The sequence below is a fragment of the Halichoerus grypus genome, chromosome 1 (assembly GCF_964656455.1).
Source record: "Halichoerus grypus chromosome 1, mHalGry1.hap1.1, whole genome shotgun sequence".
NCBI lineage: Eukaryota > Metazoa > Chordata > Mammalia > Carnivora > Phocidae > Halichoerus > Halichoerus grypus.
Window position 1 is genome coordinate 146,641,422 of NC_135712.1, and position 21,253 is coordinate 146,662,674.

Genomic DNA, 21,253 nt, shown 5'->3' on the forward strand with positions numbered 1-21,253 from the left:
CAACTCACACGCTGCTTCTCAAGGGCACATCCTTGGCCTTCTTTCCTTAAGAAGCTAGGCTACTCTGTTCTCTGGGCTTTGCCAAAAAACTCTCATTTTTGAAGACTTAAACTATACTATAGTTAATTTTCTTGGTTGTCTACCCCCATCCCCCTTGCCCTGGGGCCATGGGAGGAAGCCACAGCGGGAAAGCCCCCGTGAATGCCACTCTGTGCCGGCTCCTGGGCTGACTGTGTTGTAAACGTGGTCCTGGTCATGCACCTGCCTTCGACACCTGCTACGTGGAGGGCAAGGATTCAGTCCACCACTGGCCCCTCTCTGCTGCCTTTTACAGTCCAAGTTCATCATGGTCCTCTGAGGAAGCTAGAAGCTGACCAATTTTCGTCTCTGCAAAAGCATAGCGGGCTCCCTGAATGCCCACTCCTGTGAAATCCTGGTTGTCAAGCTGCATGGTCGGAACTGCTCAAAGCTGTACCTGGCCTCCACCACCACACTCTCTTAGTCCTCTGGGAATATCCACTGGGGACCCTGTGCCCGTCCGTTCTCTCCTTTGTCCAAATTCTTTTTCTTTCGTGACTGTGCGGACAACCACCTGTCAGCAACTGCAGAGAAGGGGCTGTCCCCTGATTGCTATTTCCCAGCACCGAGCACGTGCTGTGCACACAGTAGATGCTCAGTCAAGGTCTATCAAGTGGAAATGTGTTTGGGGAGACATCCATTGACTGCTGTAAGCTCTGTGGAGGCTCAAAGTGGACCTGCTGTGGTTTACTCAGCCCACAGTGTCCCTCCAGCTGACCCCGTGAATTAACAGGCTCTGGAAGCAATTAACAGGCTCTGGAAGCAACCTTTCCCCTGGGGCATAAACAGAACTGCGGAAAATAGCCCAGTGGCCATTAACCCAAGATGACCTCCACCTCTGGGTCTCCTCTCTTCTACATTTCTGCTCTTCTGAGACTGGGTAATGCCCCTGGGAATAATCTGCTTCCCGCTAAACAGTTCAGACACCCCTCAAGACTTGTGGGGTTGGCCTGGACATTTTAGCATGTCAAGGCCAAGCATTCCTTAGAAAAACCAGAGGTTTTCTATACAAGTGTTTTATAGTTTTGTAATTTTAAATCTCCATCCTTAGAGATGCATGGATTTTTGAGAAGAGTGTGAAATCTTTTCTGTGTGTGCTATTATTGAACTAAATTTTATGTTTTCATACAACTGATAAATTATATGTGGGTGCTTTATTTTACAGAATATCAGGTAAAAAGAAATCATGTTTTGAAGATCAAAATCCTTTCCAACTTTATTTGGAATGCTCCTAATTCAGCAGGGAACTATTTTGGGAGATGGAGTGTTTTCCAGAAGTTTTTATAATCTCCTCTAAACTTCTCAGTGTGTAAGTGTGAATTTTGAAAGGCTATTTGTTGGGGTGTTATTTGTTTGTTTTTATGGAGGGGGGATACTTATTATCATGCAGTAGTTGAAAAAACCTGCAAATTGGAGCCATGATGTTTGCGTTTGGCCCCATTAACGGAGGGATCTTGAACAAGTCATTCACCCTCATTGTCCCTCAAGGTTCTTATCTGCCACACAAGAGGATGGAATGCTTAGCTGCGCTGTTGGAGGAATGAATAAAATAGTGCCTGCAGATGGACCCTGTACATGGTAAAGTGATTTTTAAAGGGTAGTTATTATTGTTTATTGAAGATAAACATATGCCCTGTGGAATTTTAGAGTCCCCTCTCCGTGGGAACTTTCAGTCTCTGGTGAGAGATAAAGGAAGAAAGACTATGAATGAATGAACAGATATGCGGGGCAGCAGGAAGAAAGGAAAGAAAAGCTTATTTAGAATGGAAAAATGCACTTCAAAAACATAAACCCAAACCATATACATAAATGGGGAACATTTCCTGTGCTCCCAGAATCTCTGCAGATTCTACCGATGGGTTCTACTAAAAGGTTCACATGGAAATGATCTCTTTTGGGGAATTTTTAGAATGACTGTTAAAAGCATTGCATGGTTTGTGGTTCTTTGCACCGTGAGAACAATGGAATTTGTTTCAATAGCTGTTAGTTCAATCTTTTCCCTTAGCGAGTAGAAACGACAGCACAATCTTTAAAAGCATATTTCTAAGATGAATATTTTGCTGCTAATTTTTGTGGTTGTTGTTCAGAAAAGGATTCTAGATCTGACATACAATGGGAGTTGAGAATCCTTTCGTGGTTTCTTCTTGTGAGAACAATGCGCCTAGCTTCCGTTACGTGCAGCCAGGTGAGGAAAGAACAGACCTGTGCCAGAGTGAAGTGAGCATCTTGACTTAGACAGTCAGTCATGGAGCCCAAGAGACCTAGGTGGCCTGAGCAGGGGGCCTCACGGCCCCCGGCTGTTACCCACGTGGTTGCAAGCACCTCACAGCCCTCGGATGTGTGACTTTGGGAAAGCGACTCGGCTAATTTGAGCATCTTCATTGTGAAGGATTACATGACTTGCCAGGCTTATAATGGACTGCATTGTGGATGTTGAGTCTCTGGTGAGGTGAGTTCAAGTGCTCCATGCAGGGGCGGGACATTCGAGGAGAAGGAGCGGGCAGAAGCAGCAGCATGCCATCCTCAGGCGTCGTGGGGATGACAGCTGTCCATCAAAGACTCGTGTGCCCCGCCCCTCTCATGGCAGAGCTGTGTTGCTGGGATGCGCCCACCCAGGACATCTGCCAGGCCCTCTGCATTGAAGTGGGGCTGTGTGACTGGTTCTTGCCTGTGGTCTGGGAGTGAAAGTGGTGTGGGCCATGTCCCTGCTGAGGTGGTTAGGAAGCAGGTGCCCTGACTTCTCTGTTCTCTCTTCCTCCATCTGCTGGCCGATATGAATGACCCAGCAGAAGGCTCGGAGGCCGTGGAGGACCACAGAGCCTCGGGCCTCCGAAGGCCTCCCACAGCCAGGACATTGCATTGCACTGGTGTGTGATGAGAACTTAAACTATTATGTTAAGCCACCTAAATGTTTGGTTTGTTTGTTATAGGAGCGAGTATTACCCTAACTACCATGTCAGGTTTCAAAAAGGACCCTCTTAAAACCAACCCTTGCTGGGACCCAAATCCTTCTGAACACTGAAATACCCTGCTAGGTTGGATTAGCGTTTCTGGTCCGCATGAGATACATTCTCCTGGTCCACGTGGAATTGGAAGCTGAAAGGTGGCACGCGGCTGAGACATTTTAACACCCTGGCCCCGGAGCCCCCCACTGTCCCATGGGTCTCAGCTGGAAGACTGCACAGTGGAAAACACTACCATGTTATACGTGTGTGCTGCGCTAGAGGCCTTGTGACCCTGTGGCTCAGCTGCCCCAAGCGGGCCCACACTAACTCGGGCTGAGGGAGGGAGGAGAGGCTGAGTGGGAAGAAGCCTCCAGACAGCACTCCTGGGACCCACAGACCAAGCAGATGCTGCTTAAAAACCGTTACTTGTCTCGTCCAGCCTGTCGGTGCTCCTCCAGCTGGGCAAGGCGGCCTCCTCCCGCGGCCTCAACGCAGCCTCCAGGGAAGGGGTCTTCGGGGCGTCCTCTCTGGGGAGTGAGGACGAAGACTGGGACTGCTGCGGAGAGAAAAGAGGGGAAGAGGGTGGACTGAGGGGCACAGTCACTGGGAGGGATGCCTTCCGCTTTCTGGTAGACGACACAGCGTGGAGAAGGCATGTTTGACGGTGTTGGCTCTTCCCGAGCTGAGCCTTAAAAGCTGCAAATCAGGGGCGCCTGGGTGGCTCAGTCGTTAAGCGTCTGCCTTCGGCTCAGGTCATGATCCCGGGGTCCTGGGATCGAGCCCTGCGTCGGGCTCCCTGCTCAGCGGGAAGCCTGCTTCTCCCTCTCCCACTCCCCCTGCTTGTGTTCCCTCTCTCCCTGTGTCTCTCTCTGTCAAATAAATAAATAAAATCTTAAAAAAAAAAAAAGCTGCAAATCAGTGTATAACTCTATATCAGCACCAACGGTGCCCCGTCAATGCCACTGCAAGCCGGCCAGGCCCGCCCGAAAGCGGCACAGACGTAGTGGGGAGTGGCTGCTGACAGCCTTCAATCCAGCCATCCTCCCAGCAACATGTCTTAGGCCAACTGTGCTCAAAAAGGAAAGCATCTTCCCCCGGAAGACCTCCAAACCCGAGTCAGGGCAGCCCAGACAGAAAGTTCCAGCGCAATGTCAAAGCCACAACGGATTTGTGAGCCAAGTATGGCCCATCCACAAACCTACCCCTATTGCAACACATTCCCATTTAGCGTCTGAATTAAAGAAGGAAAAAAACTGTTACCTAAGAAGTGGTGGAGGAGTGATTTCAAAGGACGCAGGAGACATGTTTGAATTGTATCACACATACATGTCACGACATACACACAAACATATGTATGTTACGAATGTTACAAAGAATTTGAAGCTCGGAGGTTAGAGTTTCATCAAACAGGAAGAGGCCAGATGACTTAATTCCCTGAGAGGTGTGGAAACTTAGCCTTGCCCCGCGCACAGTAAATGCATAACAAGTGGGAGCTTTAAAAATGAAAATGACAATGACAATGAAAAAGAGCAACACCAGCGTCAGGATGTTTGGGTGACAACACTGAGCCTCATGGCTGGAATTTGGGGAGCAGATGATGCACCCTGAAGGATGGTTGACCAGGTTGAGAAAAAACACAAGAGATAGCTGAAGATCAAGGTCTGGCATCCCCATTATTGCAGGCCAGACCAGGACCCAGGAGCCCTCAAATATAGGCCCTCTGGCACACTTTTTTTGGAGAGGGTGGTACATGTGAGTTCTGGTTCAGACAGAGTTATAGCGAACTGTTTCTCCTTCCCCCCACAGACAGGAGGCTGATCTAGGAGGAAGATGGGTTTGCAGAATAAATATGGAACCTCTAAGATGTGTACCCAGGGTCACAGTGTGCCTCTCACCCTTGTGACTAGAGAATAGAGATGAGAGGCCTCCAGACCTGCCTTTCCATACAGCACTCACAGGTTCACACAGCCCCGGGGCAGACAAGCTCTTCCCATCTTACCAATTCTGTAAGATTCTCTGTGCATTCAGTTCACATAAGCCTTGGCTCATGGGAAATGCCCTACCCCGAGTTGGGCTGGGGGTACTGGGCTTCCTCTATGCTTACTTGTGCTTTTTTGCACTCTATTGCACAATCTGGTTTTTGCCAAGAAACTGTGCAATTAATTAATGGCCTGTTAATGGCAGCACAGTAACTGGTACAGAACTGGGAATTAGTGCACGTTTGTGGTGGAGTGAATGTGATTTGGGGTGGGCTACAGGATGGGTTTTCAGGAGTGCCTGATTTTTTTTTTTCCCCTCCACTAACTTCTTGGATAAAATTGAAGAACAAGAGAAAGAAAGAAGAAGAAGCTCACCATCATCCTCACTTACATCATGGAGGGCAAGGTCTAATTTGGAGGACAGCCAAGCTAACACACACACATCAAGCAGATTTCAGCTGAGTGCCACTCCCTTTATTCCAAGGGCAAGAAAGCCTGGACCCTGACCCTCGTGTCCTGAAAACCAAGGGTTTCATGGGGATAGGTATTCAGGGAGCCATCTATGATTTTGCTAAATCCTTAACAGATGATGAGCAGCTGGGAACAGAGATCAAATCTGACGGTCAAGTGAAGTTACTAAAAAATGAAGAAAAAAATTCTTCTATGGCAAACTCCTGGGTAGTCAGGGAACATAGCCCTGACACGCATCGCACTGTGGTCTGGTAAGAAGTCTCCCTTTCTATGTGATCCCACACATAATTCCATATACTCTGTTACAGCCCTACTACAACTTGTCAGCTCTTCCAAAGACTGTGAGCTCCTTGAAGGCAGGAATGGTCTTTTGGGTGTGCTCCTTGGTTGCCTGCTTGTGATTGAATTTACAGGACTTTAGACAGAGGTCTGGCCCTTAGGGAGCAGATAATCTATTGCCAGGTGCCGTATGGAGCCATTTTCTATGCCCTGACTTGCCTTTTTTTAAAATTTATCTGCCAGTTTCTCACTATAAATCACTGAATACATGTTTACAAAAGGGTAAAAATGATATTTAATGTTTCATTTTACAGTGGGTCACCTGGTATTTTATATTTGTCTGTATGTGTCTGTAAGAGGTAGCTTGGGTCCATTTTTATGAGACAAAAATGCTCCCCATCTACAAAAGCCAACACCAAGAAATGAAAAGTCCCTCTGGTTCTAACACGGAAGATGGAATCTGTGTTCTTTGTGAGAGAGTTGGGGGCGCCAGACTTTTATATTCGATTTCAGGCAAGCCATTGTTTCGCACTAGAAGAAAACTATACCCTGACGATCACAAAAGATCCCAAGATCTGGCTTCGATAGGTCTCAGGACACTGCTGGCCCAGTCTCCAACCAGGCTGGAGACTGGTTCTGAAGGTGGAAAACTAGGTTCTGAGAGTCACACCTCGTTTTTTGCCACAAATTCACTGCAATAAACATATTTCCCAGCAGATGGCGCCACGACAACGTGTTTACTCACGAGTTCAACCTCAACGGCTCCTGGGAAGTGATGGGATTATTGAGTCATTTATTTGCTCGTGACCCTAGCTGGGCCTTTGTGCCCACTCTTTTCATTCTCACCCACGACCTCTACTTTCCTTCCCTTCCTCTTACCCACCCTAGTGCCCACGGAAGAAGCAGGGCTGATAATATCAGGAAGGGCTGCGTCGGCACGTCTATACAGGGAGGGCCGGGAATGGTGGGTCCAGGAATGTCAGAGTGCCAGCAGAGTCTTGCAGGACTTGAACTTGAGGATCTGAGCTTTGAAACAGGCCAGCCTCAACTCTTCGGGCACTCATGGGCGGTGTGGGAGGCAGTGGGTCAATACCAGCGCTTCCTCCTGCACTTGCGGTGTGTGTGGGGGGGAGACTTCAACTCTTCTGCGCCTCAGTTTCCTCATGTAAAAGGATCAGTGTCATGCCTGGTGCATAAAAAGCACTCAGTGAGCATTAGTCAAAATAAGAGTATTTATTACACTCTACCGCTGAGCCAGGGCAACATACGCATCCTCTCCCTTGACCTGATAGAGTGCACATGAGGAAACTGAGGCAGGGGTTGAATAACTTGCCCAAGTACATGGCTGGCCAGGGGGCAGAGGCAGGGTCTGAGCTGGGGTCTGTCTGGCCCCAAGCTGATGCGATTCCATGCCTTCTCCATGCTGTGCTGAGCCCGCGCTGCGATCCTGGGAACACTGCCCTCCTGGCTAACCTGCTCCGGCCCAGCAGGACTTGCCATGTGAACCAGCCAGCTCTGATGTTCTGGGCAAAACCCACAGCATGATCTGTGAGACCTTGCTCCGTAGGCGCTGCCTACGCCGTGTGGGCAGCAGCAGGACGTGCTCCCTACATCTCCTGGAATGGTCTACGGTCGCTGTGATGGCTGGGACTATCAGCACGGCCAACAGGGCAGGCTCCCTGAGCCACTGACCATGGCTTCAAAATGGTCTTTCCTCGCAAGGAGGCTATTCCATAAAACAGGGAGAGGATGAATGACAACGGAGACAAAGCTTTGCTTTGTATTTTTAGGGTCAGGCATAGACACTAAATTCAACCCAATAATTATAAATAATGAAAAATACTTTAGGTCTATCTTGTAGTCACTCAAAGGAGAGAGCAAATAGGAGGGAAGAACGGACAGAAACACAAGAGAAAAGGCTGAGAAAAATAGAGAGGGATAGAGGAGGGACAGAGAGATGCCTCTTGGTCACCAGACACATCCTAAGAGCCTGGCCCCTGCTGTCATCATGGTTATTATCAATAGGATCACCAAGGTATTACGAAGACGACTTTGGATATATACACGCCCAAAGAGACAGGCATTAAATGAATTACAAGCCCTGCACTGTAGGCTTTTAGGATATTGCATCTTAAGGCTTTGAAAGCTGGATGGCACTGACCCCCCCGCCCCCCTTCTGGCGGAGAACAACACAATAAGGGAGGAAATTAAAAAGAGAACAATCACATTCAAGTTTCTTTCAAGAGGACAGACGAGAACTCCTGTCTGCACGGGGATGGATTGAGTTTGGGTTTCGCAGTTACACGCAAGTAGCAGGGCCTGCAGTGTTCTGGGTTTCTGCATGTTATGCCCCAGGCCAGAGGGGTCCAGGTTGTTGGGAAAAAGGGGGAGGAAAAGGGGGAGGCATTGCCTGGAGGCCACAAGGTTACGGCCTCCACAGTCTGGAGGTCAGGGAGCTCGCCTCAAGATAGAAAGAGGCTATCCTTAAGCCTGAAGCTCGTTGGCCTCACCCGGGCAGATTTGGGTCAAGTGCACAGATGCCCAGGCTTGACTCCAGACCCCATGCGTCGGAACCCCTGGAGTGGGGCTCTGGTGATGAGGCAGATGAGCATCCAGGGGGGAGACCAGCTGGTCAAAAGATGGGAGGGCCACCTTCCGTGAAGTCCCCAAGAACCGAGACTTGGCCTGCTGCTTCGTGTCCAGGCTCTGGCCAGTGATGAGGCACATTTCTGCATTTATGCCCTCTGCTTATCACACCAATGCTGTGCAATAAAACTTTCTGGGGTGATGGAAATGTTCTGCACTGTTTAATACAGTAGCTGCCAGCCAGAGGTGCTACTGAGCACTTGAAATATGGCCAGTGTGATAGAAGACTGGATTTGAAACTTTATTTCATTTTAATTAATTTAAATTTGAATAGTCACTTGTGTCTTATGGCCACTGCATTGGAGAGTGCAGCCCTAGGCCTGAGAGATCACTGAGTCTGCTGATCTCATTTTATAGAGGAAGAAACTAGATCAAGTGTTTTGGAAGAGGAGAAAGGTATTCAACTCCCAGCGCCACCAATCACAAGCTGTGGGGCCTTAGGCAACTTACGGTAAAGCTTTAGCCTCAGTTTTCTCATCTATAAAATGGGTCCAATAATATGCGCATCTGCAGCTTACGATGAGGAGTAAAAGAAATAACATGAGATGGGCAAACATAGTGCCTGCCCCTTAACCGGTCCTTGTTCCTGTCCCTTCCCCACATGGCCTCATGTGCAGCTGGAACTGCAGTCATCATGCTGCACGACTCAGGGGGCACCGCTCACACTGGGTTCTAGGTCAATGGTTGTGCAATATGGCGGCCTTGGCCAGGATCAGTCCCCCTTAGGCCCTAACTCCGGGATGTGGTGCTAGCACAGACTCTTTCACCACAGGGGACTGGGGCCAAGTGCAGGCCAGGGGTGGGGAGAAAGCACGGGCTTAGCCCCCAAGGGTGAGACACTGCATGGAGCATTGGAGAGGATGACCCTTGTGCCCCAGATGTACCACCTCTTGAGGCCCCGGGCTGGCCCTGCCATGGTGCTGGTCAGAGGGAAAGGGCTTGGGTCCTGACCAAGGGAAGTCAGGCTGGGGTCTGTCCAGGGGCCAAGACCCAGGTGTAGCATCAAATGGAATTCTGAAGACAAGAGAGATAAGGACGAAGGGAGGAAGGCATGAGACATGGGGGGGAAGTGGTGGGTCAGGGGCATCAGGAGGGAATCCAGTCCTTTCCTGAAGGCCCTCTCAGGGTCCTGGGCTGGCCAGCTTGTCCTGGCCAGAAAATAGCCTTTCTAAACAGCTAACTAATCAAGAATTGGTGGTTTCTTATCACTGAGCGCTGGGTAAGGAACAGGCTCTCCTTCCAGATAACGTTTTTTAAGAGCTCTCATCACACGGCTGTCTTTAAACCAAACCAGGAGCTACAAATGGCCTTCACAAAGGTGTGGATCCCAGTGTTTTGTTGAGACCTTAATCCATACAGTTTCCTTCCTTCACAGGTATCCTGGAAGCCAGAGGGGAAGGGTTCAAGTCCAGGCCATGACTAAATCCCCACAAATCAATGTTCTGCTATCAGGTGGTCATGACCCTGTATTGAGGAATAGTTGCCATATGCCCAGTGTTGAGCTGGCCCATTGCCAGAACATACGTGGCCACTGACAATGGGGGGCTAATGATACTGGCTGCTCAAAAGGGCAAACTGTGCCAGGGCCCAGCTGGATGCTGGATTTCTCTTTATGCCTAGATTCAGGCTGCTTTATTTGCGGCAGCTCCCATGAGTACAAGCCTGAGTGGAGAAAGACAAAGCATTCACGTCTCCCTGACTGATAATGTTGACGAAAATATGCTGTTTACATATTGCAAATCACAGCGTAGGGAGAACTCATGAAGAGAGGCCAGGAGGGGACTTCTTTGATCAAACATCAAAGTTAAGGATGAAGGTATTAGTAATAGGAGCCAGTGGATGATCTTGTCCCCTCTGTAAGGTGCCAGGCCCTATGATCTGGGTGGTTAAAGTGTTATTTGAAGGGTGTATCAATGGCCTTTCTGGGCTTTTCTCAAACTACAGCCTCAAGGATCTCTCCCACCCTCTCCTACATAGGCAGATTCAAGCCTAGGGAAGGTGGACATAGCTTGCAAAGCACTGTATACCAGAGATTCCAACGATGCCTACAGTGGGAGAGGGACTTCCATTAGGCCTTATTCTATATCAAAATCTAGAAATAAATCATATTCTGCCATTTGCTTCAGGATAAGTAAGAAATGCATCCGTTCTCTCTCCATTGATGTTGAAGCCAAAGTGATAATTGGGGTGTGCAGGAGGCAGGCATTTGGCAAAACAGATTTTCTGGTGAGAAAAGGAAACCCTGAGAGGGCTTGTTTTAGCAAAGCGAATGGGAATCCCGTGCGACCCTGACCTGCGCCCCTGGCGTGCCTGCGTCCCAGGTGGACTAGGGTCTCTCCAGCCCCCCCGAGGGGCTGAGTGGGAGGTGCCCCTGGGAAGCATCACAGCTGCTTATTTTAAGCTGCTCTCGGCCAGTGCTTGACAAAGGGGTGTGCAGGAAGCACCTTGCTGTCCTCCTGTGGAAAGGGGGGCCTGCTGCTGCTGTGCCCACTGTTCGGACTCGTTCTAGAGCCCACTGTCCCACATCTCCAGTGACACACAGAGTGTCTCCAGCCTCGATGACGTGGCAGGAATACTGTTTCTAGGTTGAACCATAAGCATGACAAGGAGCCCCCCTGAACATCTGGTGGGAAAACAGGCATTTCCTATCCAAGAGCTTCCCCATGACACAGGAGACAGGAGCAGAGCGGAGGAAATGCTCAGAGCCGGGAGACCTGGGTTCTGGTCCTGCCCCACCCCTCAACTTAGTTCCAGTGGCTCAGGCTAGGGTGGCCTCAGTTTACTGCTCTGTAAAATGCGGAGAATGCAGGATGCCCTCACGTGGATCTAACGAAATAATATGTGTGAACTCCCTGTGCACAGAAAGTCTACATAGAGAAGTATTGGTCTTATGCCGAGCCTGGGGGGATTCGCACCTCCTAGAGCCCCCCAGATCTGGCTCTTTCGGAAAATGCCTCTGAAGGACTCCCCGGAAACAGGGCGACACCGTGGATGCAGCCTGCGCTCTCAGTGGCAGGAATGGGTTCGTGAAACCTCTGAATGACAAGCTATTTGAAGGTCATGGGTTTCTCCCTCCTCTGATTTAAAAATGCCTGTTGACACCTTTATCTTTCCTGAATGGGTCTCGGCCTCCATATCCTCAGAAGCCTGTCTGTGTTTACTCCCCTGGTCCCCTCTGGCCCCTCCCAGCCCCCATCACACACACACTTTCCCTGTGTCTCACCCCGCCCCCCTTCAGGTACCTTGACCCTGTTGGCTGGACACACGAGTCAACTACAGATGGTCGAGAGTGGTGACCCCACGTCTGCAGGGCACCGGCTCTGACCTGCGCCTGGGCAGGACACCTGTGCGGGGTGGGGGAGGTGGGTGCTGCTTGGGGACTCACCCAGAGGGTGGAGGGAGCTCGGGGGCCTCCTGGGGGCGCTGTGGTCCCCTGGTCAGCTGCCTCCGCACTGCAGCTCTGGGGCTGTGACCACTCAGGCTCTTCTTCCACTTGCTGCTCGCCTTTGCTCTTCTGTTTCCTTATGATCTGGGGAGGGGGAGGGGGAAAAAGGGGGCAGGTTACTGGTCAGGCCTTCAGGTGCCATGTGGAGTAACCAGGACGATCTCTGGGATGTTTTTTAGCCCATAAGAGCTTAGTTTCAATAGCATACCAGCCTTTTCCAGATCTGCCTTAGGGTAAAACAGCACAACTGTAGCCCTCCACATTCTACAGCACTTTACAGTTTATAAATAATCCTTTTATGATGCCAGCAACTTCTATTCAGTAAATGCCGACCGCATGCCAGACTGTTGTAGGCACTGTATACGCTGGACCTCATTTAATCCTCAAAATAATCCTAAGAGCTATGGGCTATAACTCTCCTCATTTTACAGATGAGGAAACTGGCTCAGAGAGGTTATCCGTGAAGGCTGCACAGCTCGTAAAGAGTGGAGCTGCATCTCGAACCCACAGTCTCTGGCTGTAAACCCTGGTTTTAGGGAGCATTGGCAGGGTCTGGGAAGGGGGCAGGTGCAAATGAGCCATGAGCTGATAGCTCATCTGTACCACTTGCTATGTTGGGCGCAGCCATATGGAGAGAAGGGATCTATCTGTACAGCGGTGTCTGGGCTCCCAGCTTCCTATAGGCAGCTGAGAAAACCGCTGAGCCACCAGTCTGGGTGTATTCTTCAATGTCTCTGTCGCCCAGACAGGGTGAGAGAGCGGGAGGCCGAGAGCAGGGAGAGAGAGGAACTGAGGTGCCATGCCCTGGGGCGGACTGGGGCCTGACCAAGATGTACCCCACCTCCATGGTGGGGACCTGGCCACCGGTGCCCACTGGGCTCTGGGATTGCTGGGGACTAGTCACATCCCGTGCCAGGCAGCTGCACAGGTGTCCGAGCCCCGACGGTGTGTGTTGGACAAGTGGGGACAGATGACGTGTTTGCTTGGTTCCTAGGTCTCCAGCTTAAAAGCAGCTGAGTCTGGACTGAATATACTTTGAACTGTGGGTTGGATGAGACATTTGGGGGCTCTCTGGGGGATAAGTGGAGATCTTCTGTATGCGCCATGCGGAAGGGACATGGATTTTGTGACCAAAAGGGAAGACTGAACTTGTTCATTGCTCCCTGCATGCAGTCCTTTGTCATGTGACTCCGCATCCGTCCCAGGGCGGGGACGGTAAGTATAAGCCCATGGCAGTGGGCTGACTGGGTGCCTTGGTTTGGTCAGTGACTCGTGAGGAGGGAGTGGGTAACCACAGAGGTCAGGGCTGAGCCTGGGACTTAGCCCACAAGGTTGTTTGCTCTTGTTCTCCGGTGCTCCCATCCTGGCTCTGAGCAGCTGCTGTGCTTCCCTCGGGGCCCCAGCATGAGCACACAGCGTGGACTCGAGCCCAGCCCACCGCTTGAGCCAGGAGCCCAGATGCATGAGCCAGAAAGAAACCGAGGTCTCATAAAACATATATTTGGTCTTTGGCCCTGGTTCCTGGCACAGAGCTTCAAAACTTTGGGAGTGTCTTTGTTACGCTAATGAGCTGACTCAAAGCTGGGCACTCTCAGCTCCCCCCTTCCACCTCTGGGGTGGGGGAGGGACTGCATGCACCTGGCTGGGGCAGACACCAATGCGCTGGGAGGGCCGTGGGCCGAGGGAGAGGGCATGGAGGTCTGCACGCCCCCTCCCCAGGCCTTGTCACCTGTGTATCTCTTCATCTGGCTATTCATTTGTATCCTTTATGATAAACCTGTCATTGGCAGTGTAGCACTTTGATGAGTTTTGTGAGTTGTTCTAGCACATTATCCCACCTGAGGGTGGTCATGGGAATCCCTGGATGGACAGCAGTGCAGTAACTTGGGGATACCTGACACTTGTCACTGGTATCTGCAGTGGGGGCACTCTGGTGGGGCTGAGCCCTTAACGTGTGAGGTCTGTGCTCACTCCGTGTAGATAGTGTCAGAACTGAACTGTAGGACACCCAGGTGGTGTCAGAGACTTGCCTGTGGCACACAGAAATCACCCTTGCTCGCAGCCAGAGAGTTCTTCTTGACAGTAATGAACGGATATACCATGTAAGGGACAGCTTAGGGCATGGAGGTGGCAGGGGGTGACTGCCAGGGCAGCAAGAGACTATTTGAGACGTGTGAGAAGAAGACGCACGTATGCACACACGCGCAAACACGCGCAAACACGCACTAGCGGGAAGGCCAGGAAACAGGAAGACGGTGAGTAACCTGCTCAGTGCTGAGTTCCTGGCTCCCTACCTGCCCACTCAATCCCTAAAGGCAACCACATTGGATCCTTCCACTCAGATTTTGCAGTGCATTGCAATCCCTCTGCAGTGGCCCCCAGAGCACAAAAGGGAAAAGTGACGAGGCACAGAAATGGTGCCCAAGACAACAACGGGGCCCACAGTTGCTCCTCAGCTGGCCCAAGGCCCTGACCCGGGCCGGGGTGGTGAACAGCATCGCGGGATGCCTGGGCCCACCTACCTTCTGCAGGATAGTTGTGGCCAGTTCCTCGGTCAGCTCCTCCTTGTGGTCCCGCAGATAGCTGGCCTCGTTCTGCTTGTCCTGCGGAGGGAGGGAAGAGAATGGCCGCATGCTGTGGGTGGGTCGGGGGACTTGGCGATCACTTTCTTGGGAGTCCTGACTACAGATGCAGGGAGAGGGTGGGCCCTGCTCTAGACCAGGACAGCCACCAGGAGGCTGGTCTTCCGACAATCTGTACTGTCTTCTGGTGGCCAGGACCTTGACCCACACCTCCCCCCAGCGAGGACAAGGGGGCCATACCAGACTGTCCCCATAGGCTTCGGCTTTGGAAATTGCCTCCTCGATGGCCTCTTCAGCCACCCGCAGGGCAACAGCCAATGTGTCCATCATGCTGTGTCCTAGACAGGAAACAGAACACAGACCACTTTCTGAAAGGGAAAGACAAGTAAAACAACTGTTCCACTTTAGTTCTTCTGTGTAAGTCTTGCAAGGGCTGGGGCTAAGTTCCCAGTGCTCAACATGGCGCACCAGCCCTGGCCCTTCTCCCCTGCCTCACTGTCTCCTCCTCACCCCCAACCCCAGACACAAGAAATTGTGATTCTTTGAGAGCCACCATCTCTCTCTTCATGGCTCCTGTATCTTGGCCTTCTTTCCTCTCGTCCCTGCTCTGTACCTGAGCTGGTTCCCGGGGCCCCCAAGGCTTGGCCCAAGAGTTCTTTCTCTGAAAATCCTCCTCCGATCCCTCCTGTCCCCACCTTGGCTGGATGTCCATCCAAGGCTCTGGGGTTGCTTCCCACGGAGCCAGAAAGACTGCCTCCCAGCCAAGTCATCCTCAGAGAGCACGACTGGATCACACGCAGTCCCTCCTGACATGCAGAGTGGCTTATAGATAACTGCACTTCTAGAAGGGCTTCATATAAAGAAATAACGGCTCTTCATCTGCTTTCTCAGATGAAAGTTATGTGTTATTTTGTGCATTTCAGGTATCACTGTGAAGATAGGGATGAAAATTATCCAGTGTTCTAAGGGCACTGGACTGTACACATGGTTTAATGCAAATATAAAACCCAGGGAAGCAATGTTTAGACTCTAAGCTGATACTATCAATAACAACAACACTGGCCAACCTCACTGAGCTCGACTACCTGCTGGCCCCAGGCTGAGCGTCACGTGTGTGGCCACAGTTCATCCAGACCACAGTCCACTAAGTGGGTTCCATCTGACAGACAAGAGAACTGAAGCACAGAGAGGTCAAATAACTTGGCCGAGGTAACTCAGTGCGACAGGAGGAGAGATGAGGTTTGAGTCCAAGACTCTGTCTGCAAAGCCCTTGATTTTAACCACAAAAGTGAGACAAATACAAGCTCACATGATTTAAAAAAATAATGCTATCATATTTTTAGCAAGCATATATATATATATTTTTTTGCAAATGGCAACAGGTGGGAGGAAACGTCCCCACGTCAAAGGACTTCTGCAGGTGGCAAAATTCTTTTTGGAGCCGAGTACTTGGAAGAGTTCTGCTTCCCCAGAAACTTGATCTTTGCTTTTTACTAAAGTAAGAATTTTGATCACTCCTCCCTTCGTTTGCCCCAGAAGCCCGACTCGCGTCAGGCCCAGGAGCCCAGGACTGCAGGGGCCGCCCGGCTATGTCTCCTTCGCCCATATTGCCACTCCCTGTTTCCATTTATACTCTCTTACTCAGACATTATTTAACACACGTAAACCTCCTGAAAGCTGCCTCAAATTCTCTGTAGAGCGAGACTAGTTGTAAATACATCAATTCACTCACTAATCAATCCCTCAATTAAAAAAAAAGCTTGATTCAAGCTTCTTAGGTTCCTCAAGACACAACTGTGGACAGAAAGTGGCATCTGGCAAACATAATAAAATCTCCAAAACCAACCCAGTGAAGCTCAGAGCGATCCAGCAAGTTGACGGGTCCATCACAAGCTGGCTGTGATGATGGTCACGTCAGGGCTCTGCGCACCTCAGGGTGGCGGACTGAACACGCAGTTTCCCCAATGTTTCTACAGGTACCGTCTACAGAATTGAGGCTGTCATCACACCAAGTGCTCCCTGGAGATAGACACTGTACCTCCCACATCTCTTCTTCAAGATACCAACCAACATATTTTTCTCACAAGTCCTCGCTAGCTCTGTGAGGCTCCCAGTGACGCCCCGATGGAGAAGCCAAGTCCACGCTCTCCTGTGCTTCCCAGGCTACAGGATGAGCAGGCACTTATGCTAAGAGGCTTGCGGGAGGGTCTGTGGTGGGGATCGTTCCCCAGTGCCACAGATCCCTGGCCAGGAAGAGCCTGGAGCCATAACCCAGAGGCTCTGGATGCTACATTCGTGACTTCTAGGTGAGGGTGAAGTGGGGCACTGAAGATGTTTTGGCTGAAAGTGAAGGTTCAGGTTGGTGCCGCAGAGGGAATGACTGGCAGGGGTGTGGAGGAAGAAGAAGGTGAGGCAGAATGACTGAAGCTCAGAGGACCCGCAGACAATGGGATGGTCCGTTTTATGCATCATCCTGGCTGGGCTGTCGTACCCAGTGATTTACTCAAACACGAATCTAGGTGTTGTTATGAAAGTATTTTGTGGATATGGGTAACATCTACGATAGTTGACTTTAAGTAAAGGAGATTGCCCTTGAGGTAATGCAGAAGGGCCTCAAGTACACAGTTGAGAGAAAAGGCCTTATGAGCAAAAACTGAGGTTTCCCAGAAAAGAAAGCCTGTCTCAAGACTGAAACATTGGCTTCTGCCTGAGTCTTCTGCCTGCTGACCTACCCTATAGACTTTGGGCTTGCCAAGCCTCACAATTATGGGAGCCAAGTCCCTAAAATAAAATAAATCTCACACAAATAAATCTTTGCATGTGTGTATGTGTGTGTGTGTGTGTGTGTGTGTGTGTGTGTGTCCTATTGGTTCTGCTTCTCTGGAGAACTCTGGTAGATACGGATGGTCACTGAAGGTAATATTAATACAGGGGAATTGTGGGCAGGAGGCACTCAGGTGACAGGGGTCAGAATAGAAAGAGAAGGACAGAATTGGAGAAAGAGCTGATAGGAGCTTGGGTGACTGGGTCGAAGTAGGGGAGGAGGGAGGCTGAGGGAAAGGGAACTCTTGCCAGGGGACCTAGGTGGCTGAGGAGCTTGATTAGGATGTGCTGAGGTTAGGATCCCTATAGGATCTACAGGGCTTGATGATCAAGCTTTAGAGATCTGAGTCTAGAACTCTGGGCTGAAATCAGTGCTGGGCATTTCAGCTTCAGCAGTGAATGGAGGTGCATGGAGCCCACAGGAGTGTGTCATACCGTGGGGAGAGTTCTAGGTGGCAAGGATGAAGGAGGATGGGACCTTCTTGCGAAGGCACCCAAAGGAGAGAACAGAGAGCATGCGGAGGAGCTGTAGGGCCCCAGGAGCAGGTGACTCAGGAGGCTCTCAAGGTACAGCACTCCACCTGAAATGGTGGAGGTTTTATTTGAAACCAGAAGTTTGTTTTGCTTTTAACTTCTACTCTGAGGGGACTATGATATTGGTATAAAGAGGTAGAAGTGAATCAGTACATGATACATTCTTTTTTTTTTTTTTTAGATTTTATTTATTTATTTGACAGAGAGAGAGATAGTGAGAGCAGGAACACAAGCAGGGGGGAGTGGGAGAAGGAGAAGCAGGCTTCCCTCGGAGCAGGGAGCCCCATGCGGAGCTCGATCCCAGGACGCTGGGATCATGACCTGAGCTGAAGGCAGACGCTTAATGACTGAGCCACCCAGGCGCCCCAGATACATTCTTTATATGAATATTTTAATATGAACTACACAAGTGTATTCATTATCATATTCCAACTCCGGAAGATGGAGCTGGAACTGGAGCTCACCAGGTGATATAAAGTATCCAGGGGTTGGGTAGCGAATGCACTGCTCTCGGCCACACCTTGGCTATAATCACCAATTCTGATGATGGATTCACATGAGAAGCAATAACAAGAAGATCCCTGGAGACTCCCACCCAGTAACAAGTGGTTGTTTCTAGCGGTTACATTGCAACTGGGAGACCCCGAGTTTCTGAAGGTGTTTCTATTCCTCCAACTTCCCATTAGCTGCAAACTCTTAAGCACACTTACCTTCTGACTGTCTATAAAATGTTGAATCACTGCCTGAAATACTTCCTTCATTCTCCAGGTTTGCCTCGAAAAAGTTTCCTCCTAAAGGGAGGGAGGGAGTGAGAGAGAGAATGAGATTATCACAGGTCCCCAGTGAGCACTGGTGCACGGTCACAGCCCTGGCAGACCACCACGACCCACTCCGATGAAGTCAGCTTTGCAGATATTTAGAGAATCACTGGGTTCCACAATAATGTTTCAGCTTTTGATCAGTCACCTTTTTATTCTCACAGTGATTCCTGGTGTAACATTGCTGCCTCCCTCAACTTTCTTCCAATACCTTCTCTGGAGGCAATGTGGAGTCAAAGAGAGAAGAATGGATTGAAGCCAGAGAGATGTAAGGTCGTCACTTCCTGGACCTGCAAAGTACTATCTGTGTGACCTGGAGCATGTTACTTAACCTCTCTGACACTTGGCTTCCTTACTAGAAAGAGAGAAAGAACAAGAGCTCGTGATGCTGTGGGTTTGGTCTTTAGTTGCAGTCTATGGCACTAACCCAAACAGTTGCTTTTAGCTATTGATTTAACTGTCACCATTCTCTTCCATAGAACGGAGTCCATGTGAAACAAGCCCAGAGTGAGACAAGGTCAACCCATGGCGTTTGATCTTTTAAGGTCCGCTGCCTCTCCTCTGGTCTTCTTTGAATCGAACGCACAACCCTAATCTTAATTCCAGTCTGGGAAGAGCAGTTGGCTAACCCCTTTTTAAAGCCCTTTTTCAAGTTGGGGATTTTTTTTTATTATATTTTTTCACGTGTTCATTCATCAAATGAGATCTCTGCAGATGGGGATGATGGATGGTTTTAAAGTCACTGTACTGTATTCCCCGTACCCAAGATAGCACCGAGACAGCAGGTGGCTCAAGGAAAATGTATTGAATTGGATGTTGATGGAAAACACTTTTTGATAGAACCAGGAAAATAAATATGGGTCTATGTGCCTCAGCTCAAAAGGGGGCAAATGCCATCAATGCTATGTCAAACTAAGCAATAGGCCTTCAATACATAAAATACATCCTGTGCTTCCTTGGATGGGCTTCCTTGGATGGGAACCCCAGGGGTAACTGCTGTAGGTATCTGAGGCAGGTTTAGTAGATGGCTACCTTTATGAAATAGGCCATTAGTGTGTAGCCTGTCATGGCAACTCAGTCTGACCATATACCATTCTCTGTGTTTGTGTTTTTTGACCAGGCTTTCACTTATTCTAGCTCTGTGACCCTGAGCCAGTGGCTTTGTCTTTCTGAGTCTCAGTTTCCTCACTTACTTTTTTTTAAATTTTATTTTATTATGTTATGTTAGTCACCATACAATATACATCATTAGTTTTTGATGTGGTGATCCTCACTTATTATATAAGGCTTTAAGAGAAGTCATCTCCGCAGACCCCAAGCTATAGTTCCAAGTGCAAATATTTCCCTTTAGCGTGGCTACATCCAACATTCATTCATCCATCCGGCAAAGAGTCTATGAGCACCTACTAGGTGCCTGGCTCTGGGCTGGGTGTTAGGGTATATTGATGACCAAAGCCAGAAATCCTCACTGCTCTGATTGGGTGCTTCATAGTACAGTGAACGTGTCTAGCAGGGACAGTGAGTAACCAGCCAGAGGGGTGTGGGGAGGTGGGAGAGTGTCTGGGGCAGAGCCGACAGCTTGCACAGGACAGGCTATGGGGACAGCAGGTGCATCTGAGGACCTAAACGAGAGGCAGTGTGGCTGGGCTTGGAGATCCAGACCACTCAGGTCATGGTGACCATATCATGTTTTGATCTTTATTCCAACAGCTACGTAAAGCCAGTAAAGCTTCTATGGAGGTGATCTGGTCGGATTTGTGCTTCCAAAAGTGCACTCTGGCTGCTGTGGGGAGAACAGCTCAGTGAGGGGAGTGAGGAAGGGCAGGAAGCGGAAGCCCTGAGCGCAGCATGTTCCCTGGAGTGTGCCTGCCACCAACTGGGAGGAGCACCGAGGCAGGGCAGGAAGTGGGGGAATGTGCAGAAATGGTTTAGGAAACACAGAGACTCAGGCATGTTTACCAATCAATAGGAAAGAACCAGTTAAAAGAGAGGCTGGCTCAGCAAGAGGGAAGGGATGTGTGACCTTGAGACCTTCCTGGAAGGTGACAGGATCCAGTGCAGGGGTGCATAGTGTCTGCCCTGTGAAGAACGAGGTGCGGTCCTCTGCAGAGAGAATGGGGGAGGGTGGAGGGGAGTATGAGGAGAGAGAAGATCTGCAAATGTCACTGGGAGACTGAGCTGCCCAGAGGACAAGCTCTGGTTCTGCATGATTTTAAATCTTCTGGGACACCACTTCTCCCTGTTTCTCTTGAAATTCACAGGTGGGAGCTTCAGTGCTATTTGGGAATGGCACAAAGCGGTTGAACTGTTCTGGAAAGCATGACGTGGCAGTCAGATGACATCGTCATGTCTTTCATGAGTTGGAAGAACCTCTGATGTCACAGGGCTCAGCATTTTCAAAACCCATGTTTGTCAGTCAAATCCCAGATGAAAGATGCAATAGACCTTTTCAGGAATCATGTCAAAAATAGATATAGAGTGTTCATGAATAAAAGCAGGGTTTATTTCTCCCATTTTATTTATTTAATACTAAATGAAAGCATATGCTATTTATCCAACTGCCTGGAGATTAAGTATATTAATAACGACCACTTTCATCTTTTCGTGTAGTGCTTCTTTCTAGGGTCACTGTTAAAAACGTCATGCCGAGTCT

General features: G+C 49.8%; 1 protein-coding gene across 2 annotated transcripts in view; it reads right to left on the minus strand.

Annotated features, from left to right (window-relative positions):
• The window catches only part of MYRIP (myosin VIIA and Rab interacting protein), a 393,858-nt gene that overhangs the window by 64,602 nt on the left and 308,003 nt on the right, over positions 1-21,253 (minus strand). For both annotated transcript variants that reach the window (XM_078073320.1, XM_078073323.1), the window contains 5 exons: positions 18,493-18,573; positions 14,666-14,763; positions 14,366-14,446; positions 11,784-11,927; positions 3,450-3,579 (listed from right to left, as the gene is read on the minus strand). In XM_078073320.1, the coding sequence (XP_077929446.1) occupies positions 3,450-3,579; positions 11,784-11,927; positions 14,366-14,446; positions 14,666-14,763; positions 18,493-18,573 (534 nt within the window). The remainder of the gene's footprint in view (positions 1-3,449; positions 3,580-11,783; positions 11,928-14,365; positions 14,447-14,665; positions 14,764-18,492; positions 18,574-21,253) is intronic.